The 9,951-nt window shown below is 37.3% G+C and overlaps 1 protein-coding gene across 1 annotated transcript; it reads left to right on the top strand.

Moving 5' to 3' along the window:
* The first annotated feature begins 6,430 nt into the window (after positions 1-6,430).
* Positions 6,431-9,022, top strand: LOC134637628 (cornifelin homolog B-like). The gene is made up of 3 exons (XM_063488098.1): positions 6,431-6,536; positions 7,472-7,629; positions 8,900-9,022. Exons 1-3 carry the CDS (start codon positions 6,431-6,433, stop codon positions 9,020-9,022), a joined length of 387 nt encoding a protein of 128 aa, XP_063344168.1.
* The last annotated feature ends 929 nt before the right edge of the window (positions 9,023-9,951 follow it).

Genomic DNA, 9,951 nt, shown 5'->3' with positions numbered 1-9,951 from the left:
CCTCTTCCTTCATCATCATGTCTGGGGCCACCATCCTCATGGAGTCTTAGTAGCACAATACACTTTAAACAGAAGTCCAACTGTAGCCATCCAAGCTTATTGAAGTTAGGAAACTAAAATGAAGTAAAAGAAAACTGTTTTTTAATGTAATTAAACTATCATTAACTATCTAAAATAGTGCTTTTTAAATTTTATTTTACATTTTTCCCTTTGAGAAAAAAAAAAACTTCACCGAGGGGTTTATAATGACCACTTATTAGCCAAAGAATACTTTAACTTGAGTTTAAAGGGGGTGTTAAAAGTGTGTTTTTGTGTAATCTCACATACTTCTAGTCAGGTTTGTATTTTATTTTTATCTGGCATAATGAGAATTTTAAACAGATAAACTTCAATTACATGAAAATCCAAACACTGTTCTTTCATTTTTTGTCAATAAAAGTAAGTGAAATGCGCATGACATACTCTTACTTTTCTGTGTTCATACAGCACGCTGTTAATAGATGGTAAACATACAGGTATATAAAAGTGAATTTCAAAAATACATAAAAGAAAAAGGGTTTGGTTACCTTTAATAAGTGCTTTAAAAGTGCAACACAGCAGGAGACCACACTGGATGCCATTTCTTTTATTGTTTTCTTCTTTTTTTAATAATTAATTTTGATTATGTGGTAGTAGTAGTAGTAAAAGTAGTAATGGCAGAAATTAGTTGGGTGCCAGGCAAAAGCATGTGCTAGTTTATTGATATTGATATTTTGGTAAATTCAGCTGTTTTCTGTTTGAAGGAAGCTGACATTTTATCAGTGATGTATGATCCTGACAGAAGGTTCTTCCACAGTGCGATGTTTTTTTTGTTTTTTGTTTTTAAAATCCTGTCCCTTCTGGCAGGTTTCAGGTTTCAATCAGAATTATGACAAAAGGATAGAGCACAGATAGAAAAGCACAATGTATCACAAACTGATGCACCTGTGAGAAAAAACAAAAAAACCAAAACAGTTCATTCAGTATATGAGCACATGCATTGATGTATGTAAGATGCAGAGAGTTTTTTAGTCTCTTATGTTATGTAGTGCAGTGTCTGATACTATAATCAATTTTAACTGTAAGTTCTTAAGAGACTATGAGCTGTCAGTGCCACACATCGGGAGTCAATTCTAAAAATTGATAAAATGTTTAAAATGTAAAATGTTTATATATATATATATATATATATATATATATATATATATATATATATATATATGTATAGTGTGTGTATGAAACTGTACATATGTGTGGGGGGGAATTTCAAACTGGACTCATGTTATTTCCTACTGCCCACCTGCAGTCTGGATAATCATTTGTTTCTACGAAGGATTTCCACTCACTCTTTGAACGAATATCAAAGTCTTGGCCCTTTAACAGAGATGTGTTACAGCGCCATCTGGTGGTTGACTTTCATTGGAGCTTTTTTTCCCCTTTTAATTTAGCTTGAGGCAGGTGCATGGTTGCTGATTGTTCTTGAGAGGATTTGTGTCTCTGATATATCTGGGGAAGTTAAAAGATGATGAGTTTTCTTGATCGCCTCCATCTATAGCAAAGAGCAAAGTACATACTGTAATCTTGCATGTAGTGTTTTCAATTTTCAGTGCCAGGTCTATCCATTATGGGGTACCAGCAGAGCATTAAAGTCACCTATTGTCATTTTTGAGCTATAAATATACTTGTAAGTGATTCTTTGGCATGATTTATTTCGTCTTCTGGTTATTATCTTTTATTCATTTTTGCTGCCTGCCTGTCTCCAGTCCTTCATTCATTTAATTTTCATTCCTTGTGCTGTTTTATATGTGAATGGTTGTCTGTCTCTCTGTGGTATACAGACTGATGGCCTGTCCAGGGTGTACCCTGGTTCTCACTCCATGGCAGCTGAGATAGGCACCAGCACCCCTGCGACACTGAATTGGAAAAGTAGGTTATTTGGAGTGCAGCATCATGTCTAGTATTTCTGACCCTAAAAGTCTTATTGATGATTTCAGGATACATGCAACAGCTGTTTGTATTGTAAGTTAGAAGGACAGAATATCAGAAAATGCTATCTTATGCTAACTAAGACCCAGTGGAACCCCATTTCCACTTAACAGAAACCATACTCATACTCATACGTCAGGATTGTTAGATGTTCAGTTTAATGTATGGACTTGAAATTCACTTTAAAGTGAGTTTGTTTTACTTCATGCCATCCAGATTTCATAAAATTTCAGACAGAGGATAAAACAACAATGTAAATTGCAATTTAATATGACATCATATGAATTACTGATATAGCAGTAACCTGATGAAACTTGCATCATGTTTTAGTGTAAGTTGTAGCTCTGATATATAAATGAATCTCTATACTATCTCTATAACTTCAAAATTAGCTTGACAGGTTTAAAATGAATTGCAGTGTGGTCATATTTTTATGGAAGAAACTGGAGTTTTAGTAAAGCCACAAATCCAGTCAACACTGTCTAAGGAGCTTGGACACAAAGCAACTAGACTTCTTCAGAATATGTTTCACGTCTCATCTAAGAAGGTTCTTCAGTTCTAAAAGCAAATAGTCCCAGGTATTTTAAACCTAGTGCTAGGAGGGTGTCCCCCTACTAGAGGATTGTTGACCCACTATTAATAATATGCCTAATCACATGAACCAAGATGTGAAAAAAGGCATGGATGATTATCATCAGAGGTTTCATGTGAAACCACTGTGAAACTTTGACTCACCCTATCATTTGACCTATTGAGGTCCCCTGAGGCAAGATGTGAGTGGGGGTTGAGGCGGCTGGGAAGAGATATCAAGATTGCATTGTAGGTAGCAGACAGTTGGTGTCGTAAGCCACCCTGTCTGACGGCCGTTCACAGTGCACGTAGACGGCTTCTTTCACTCCTCTTTCAAACCATCTGTCTTCTCATTCCAAAATGTGAACACTGGCATCCTCGAAAGAGGGACCTTTATCTTGTACTGTACACAGACATCCAGTCATCACAAAAATGCACTTATGTGAGTGGAGAGTTCTGCAGATAACCTACTAACAATGTACTGATCTTCGAAGAAAGATGCAATCAATTCATTCCAATAACAATCATTCAAGCAAGAGCAGCACAAATATTAGGTCATAACAAACGGCTTCGATGCAGGTATCCCACCAATCTACTTACCAAATAGCACAAGTTTTATGTTCCTAACCGAATCGATATGTTTTTTTAAAACGTTTTTGCAGCTGTTCTCTGGATAACACTGATAGGGACTCATCCTCCCTTAATACAAATTGTGCCAAGGTGTGATGTCGCAATCTGAAAACAGCTGACCTATCTGGCATAAGGAAGAAAAAACACAGCTTATCATCAGATCTTGACGCAAACACATGCGATTGAAGTTACCATTCTATCGTGTGCCACGTGAGTACCTCGGAGGTTGTAGTTACTTATTAAAGTAAATATTAATCAGACACACTTCAGATCTAAGCCTGAGTATTTGCTGCATTTTGAGAGACAGTGCTACTTGGTTTGAAACAGATGGATGACAAAACCAGGCTGTCGTGTTTTAATTCTTTACCAATCTTTGTGTGGAAATGGGGTTAAAACCTGAAATGCCAGATTTCAGTCAGCTTCCTGGAAAACATAAGATGTCTGCCTGCACAGGTTTAACAACTCTGTGACAGGCCCAGGGGCAGATGTTTCGCTGTCTTTTTTTCACCTACAACCAAAGTAAACAAGAGTACATAGCTAAGTATCTCTTTCTCTCTCACACATACATGCACACAGTTCATGCTAAGATAATAGTGAATAGGAATAATCAACTATATTAATAACATGATTCCAGCTTTTGATCAACACCAGTGGTGGATCTGCCAATTCTGGTATTCTATGGCAAATGCCAACTGGGCTCCATGGTTCTAGGCAGTGAGCACAGGGCCAAGTAGAAGATGTTGGGCCCTCAAGCCACCCTCACAAAGTCTACGTCTTACTGTTTGGTCAGAGACATTTACACCAGTGGTCATTTAGTAACTCTGGTAATGTTCCTGTTCCTACTTGGACAAAGGAGCAGATACCAGTCCTGCTGATGGGTTAAGGGCCTTCTACAGCCCAGTCTAGCTCTCCTACTGTAGCTATTTGTCCGTGCTGGGAGGCACAGCAAACCTTCTGGCAATGGCATGTATTTATGTGCCATCCTGGATGAGTTGGATTCCCTGTGCAACCTCTGTCGTGTCTAAGTATCATCTCATGTTACAAGTAGTGACACTGACCCTAGCCAAATGCAAAATTAGTGGAAAAAACAATTAGTAAAGATGAAAAACCATTCCTGTTTTGGGGGGTTGTCTCACTTTTGCTCCTCTAGTGCACCTGCTATTAATTTCATCAGCACCAGAGCAGCTGGAACTGATTAACAACCCCCTCTGCTACCAAATCAATATCCCAGAAGTTTAGAAGTGTCTCTTGAATTTTTTTGAGCAGTGTATTTCCTCTGACATCAAACCTTTTCATAAATTTTTAATCCACTGTTTTAATCATTTGAGTGTAAAATGACTGAGAAAATACAGAACAAGTTTATTTGACCACCACCAAATATAAGGTTTATGTCACAGCTGCCCTACATTAACAGTATTGATCATTACCAAAATATTTCTCGTGTTTCATTGAAGGTTAATCTACCAGTATGCACAATTATATTTATAATGCTAAAATGTAATCATTATTGTTATCGATGACTTTTCATAACTACTTTTCTACAAAAAGGCAGACAAAAAGAAAAAGCACATTATTATTTTTTGGATTAAGGTGCCAAATTACAGTTGAAATCCTAACAGAAAAAATTGTTTTCGTTTTTGACTTCCCAGATAAGTCCAATGTTCCGGCTCACATTTCAGTATGAAAACGTGAATTCAGTTAGTTATCTGCCTAATAAATACCATTAAAATTATTTAGCTTTAAACAGGTTTTTGACATAAAATTTCTGAAATATTTGTGTTTTTTGTGTTACGCTTGGTGTTCCCAGAGCTACAGTTCAGTTCATAAGGTAAATGTATACTGCATAAATGCTTTCTTTACGAGCTAAAGCCATGACATAAGTATCCGGTGTGATGGACCTCATTAGGTAACCTATTGTTGGTCATTCTGACTGGGCTCCTTCTACCGGTCCCCCCAGTCCAGCCGCCCAGTCAGATGTTACGCCCTTGGCTGCCTGTCGTAACCCATATAAGGCGTATCTTTGCATCTTATATTAAGATCCTCTTCCCGCCTCCTTCACAGCGATGCTCATCGCTGTTTCATCAGAATGTCAGTGTTACTGAAAATCAGAAAGATGTGGAGCTCTGATGCGAAAGTTTTCGGTGAGGACAGAGCCCACGCTTTGGCGACACGCCCGCAACTTTGACTCATCCACGCAAGCCAGTTGCTCACTTCATCTCACAATAGCACATTCCAAATGAATGACCACTCCTAATGGAAATCATAACAATCACATAAAGGAACATAAGACATCTGTTGTTACTGTTGTTGTTTTTTCGGTGTTAATTACACTGAATTGCCTGGCGCGAACTTTGGGTTAGGGCAACTTGACCTGCCGTTTTTCTGCCCACAGCTTTTTAGTTCAGAGGGCACGAGGTCACTAGAGAAAGCAAACAACAACAACAACAACAACAACAACAACAACAACAACAAAACAAACAAACAAACAAAAAAAACCCCAACACGCTCACTTTAAAGGAAAAAAAACCCCACACTTGAGACATGTATATGAATATGAAATATATGTATGTGAATAGAGAAAGCTTCCGTTCCGTCAGTAATGGGAATCCTCAATATGCAGCAATACCACATATAGGCAACATTTCCCCCTGTGAAGTTGTAAGAGTAAGTTGTAAGTGAGAGCAGTGTGGGATAATTTTTTTCCGCATTAGACAATGACCTTTCCAGTTGCCGCACCTTCACTTTAATATTAACACAAAGTTGCGGAGTGAACCGGTGCGTCCGGATTCTTCTGTCAGGTGATCTCATGTTTTCTAAAAGGATTTAAGACATGAGAGCTTCTCGGAGCTTTCAGAGATCAGCTGTGACCGAACATCCACCTCAGAGCTTTCTAATCATCAAACACAAAAGGTAAGACATTTTATTTATTCGTTTAGTTTCGTTCCCATCCACATGAGCTCAGACTTTATATATTAACCACAGTAAAATTATAAATATAAGGAGCAGCAGTTTACTGTTTTAATTTAAGAAAGTAATGATATTATATTAATAACCAACATGTTGACAAGTAACAATTTGGGACTTAAAAGCAGAGGAACTCTTTAATGGTTATTGAGAAAGGCTGGAAGTGTAGTGAACATTTACCAGCTTTCCTGAAATACACACCTGATTGTAAGAGGACTTGCAATTGGAATTTTTCACCTTGCCCTTTCTTTTAGGCGCCATCATGACTTCTAAAATGGTTGTTCGGCAACCTCAGCCGATGATGTATACCCAAGAGTCTGATGAGTGGTCAAGTGGGATCTGTGACTGCTGTCAAGATGTGCCAGGGTGTAAGTGTCTCTTAATTATCTTCAAAGTTTATAGAGGACTTTTGCTCTGCTGTGATCGTCACACCTCTGTGACAAAGGAACTTATTTTGCTCATTCGAAGGGAAAATATTTATTCCTAATAATCTAATTTTTAAAACGGTACGAAACAAAATCAAAACAAACAAACAAAATCGCTGTTTTCGTATTTACCTTATCTATAAATAACATAAAAATGAATCAAAGAGTGTTTTTTGTTTTCTGGACCTGAACCTCTTGATGAAATCCAGGAAGGCACGCCTACATAAAGAATTAAGGCTTGTAGTATGTTTTTTTTTAATGTGGTTAGAAAGGCATTGGTCCAAGAAAGAAAAAAAAGATTCATTAACATCCTCATGTTTTCATTTGTATTTTCAAACATGTGGTGTGCGTCATGTGATTGGTTGTTTTAATCAGACAAAAAATGACAAAAAATAATTGTATTTCCGTCATACTTAGGTGTTATTTTTAAATTAAAATCATAACTTGTACATACCCACATGCACAACTATAGCACTCATACTTATTTTTTCCAAAGAAATAATAACCCAGTTTACACTATTTTCAAAGATCTGATTTGTTTCTGGCATTCATTTTCATTTCATTCTCTACAAAAGGGAATTTCTATTCTAATAACAATTAGCGTCTTTTAAGAGCACATGCTCCCCTTTTTTTCTTTTCTACATTAACTTACTGTGTCCTTGTATAATTTCAGCATCACAATGATGTTAGATTTTATTTTTTCTGTGTTATCACTTAAATGGCCAAACCAAAATGATGATAGGACAACTATAAGACATTTTATTTTCAGTTTTCTTTATTAAGCATTTCAGGATTTTACGTGAGTGTGTGTAGTTGAGTGTTTTCCTGGTTTCGCAGTCCATATCATTTGCTTTTCTCTGTATTTTTGCCTCTTTCAGGCTGTTTTGCTTTCTGGTGCTTGCCCTGCTTTGCCTGCATAACTTCAAGAGATTATGGTGAGCCTCTCTGTCTCCCCCTGCTGGAGATTTTCAGTGGTTGTGTCCCGGCAATCACCATGTCCATGAGGGTCAACATGCGACAGCGCTATCGCATCAGGGTAAGGCCAATGTTTTCAGCTTTATACAGTTAGTTCCCGAAATGTTTGGACCAATATAATTAAATACATCAGACCCTGAGCTTTCATTTGAGAGATTTTTTTCTTTTTTCTTTAAGCAGGTAACAGCAGGTGACCTATTAATAGTCATTAAGTCACTGGTAATTGTCTTATAGCTAGAACTGAGCCAAATAAGCAGAGTTTTAGAAACTAGAATATATTTGCTTTCAAATCAAGTCTGAAACCTGCATTTGTCCTTCTAGTATCAGATTTCGGTTTGGGTATGATATGTAAGAGATATTAGATAAGAACCTAACCCTACCCCAACCTTGAAAAGGTCACTGCTAACCTGGTGGATGTTAATAGGTAAAGCTACAAAAACAAAACAAATCCATCTGACAGATAGCAAGAACATTAGAAGCTGCCAAATAAACAGTTTGCTACAGAGACAGAAAGAATATACTCAGGAAAATAAACACGCCTAGACGTCCCCCCAAAAAGACAATAGTGGTGGATGATCGCTGAATCTTTTTGTTGGTAAAGAGAAGCCTCTTCAACAGATCCAGCCTTGTGAAGAGCACTCTCCGGGAGAAAGGCATGTTACACAAGTCTACAATAAGGATTAGATTTCACAAAACCATCTAAAGTGTGTTCACTTAAGGTGCTGAAGACCTAGCATTCACCAAACTACATTTAAAAAACTACATTAAACCAAAATACATAAAAAAAAAAGTCAGCTGTGTCTCAGAGGAAAGATGATCCTGAGCAGAATGACTAGAAAATAAAAAGCATGAAATAGTCTCGGAACAGCTCATGATCCCATCAAACAGCTGGATGTTGAAATGTGCAGAGTTAGAAAGTAGATTGGATGGTGCTCAACCCTAAAGATGGGCACTGTTTTTCTTTTTTTTTTAGGTCAGAAAGTGGAATATTGTACAATTGCTGGCCAATTCAATGAAACCTTTTGAGTTTTGATGACTTTTGTTGGTCAGTCTGGTAAAGGTAAACAGTGTATTGCAGCATAATCATCAGGAACTGTAGAAAACTCACCTTAAGGAACAATAACTCCAAAACCAATTCAACAGAGTGAAAAGCAAAAGGTTAAAAAAAGCAAGATTTTTCAGTCCAAACTGCTAAAACACAACCAAACTGTAACCGCACATCAAATAAAAACCTGATTCATCTCTTTTCACAGGAAACATTTCCATATTAATGTAAAAAACTGATCAGATTGACTGTTTATTAACCAAATGTGTCTGTATTTTATCTGCAGGGCACCATGTGTCGGGATTGTGCGCTTTCGACTTTCTGTTGCGCCTGCAGCTGGTGTCAGATGTCCAGAGAAATGAAGAGTAGGAATGTTTCAGTTGTTATGGTCGGTGCCAAAAACACATAACCTCTTCGCTCTTCATCACCACCACCTGGGCTGCCGGTTATTTAATACACCACCATCTGCGTGGGATGTCAGTAACGTTTTGCACCAATGACTCCTTTGAGGAAGAGTAGTGCTCACGTCACTGACAGAAATGTGTCATGGCTTGCTGACTAAAACATTACAGAAATCTCTTAACAAATGTTAAAAATATATAATGACCTTTGTCTTGAATTTTAATCGTAATTTTTCTTTGTGAGTTTGCTTACATACACAACAGTAATGGTTGCATTTAACAAGTCACAATCTACGTTCACAATAAGCACTGGCATTCAAAAATTTGTATAAAAAACTGAAGAATGTATTTTTTTATCCTGCTTGCAATTAAATAAACAAATAGCACAGAAATAAAAAGAGAGCATGGAGGTTTTATTTATTTATTTGCGTTTATTACCAATAAAAAATAACCGCAGTATCTTCAGAAAGCAGTTAATTCTCTGAATGTCCCCTGCCCCTGGGTAAGACTCCACCTCAGGTTAAAGGCACACTGCACAGGAAGGTGACGCGGGCTCCTTTAAACGCTTGTAAAAAAGTGACACGGCCACTAGAGGGAGTCAAACTCTTTACAATGAGTCCAACAGCTCGTTAAGGTTGAGGTCAAAGTGGGTCACACAGGATCAGACTGACTACAGCATCCCCACTCATGTTTCACCTTACTAGCTGTGCCACCTGTGTGTGCAGGAGGAGAAACACGTCATAAAAACAGCACACAATATAAGATATTTCAGTGTAGTTGATAAATCTTTGTTTTACCTCTGCAAAGTTGTGGAAGTCAGAAATGAAGCTGCAAGCAATTTCATCATTGTCAATGTAGAATAAAGATAAAGTTTAGAATAGAATAATTTTGCTTGTCTACAGGAAAAGATGCAATATTATTATAAACACTGCAATAT

This window comes from Pelmatolapia mariae, linkage group LG10_11 (assembly GCF_036321145.2).
Source record: "Pelmatolapia mariae isolate MD_Pm_ZW linkage group LG10_11, Pm_UMD_F_2, whole genome shotgun sequence".
In the NCBI taxonomy this organism is placed as follows: Eukaryota; Metazoa; Chordata; class Actinopteri; order Cichliformes; family Cichlidae; genus Pelmatolapia; species Pelmatolapia mariae.
The sequence above is the reverse complement of the archived record's forward strand: the minus strand, read 5'-3'. Positions and strand labels throughout refer to the sequence as shown.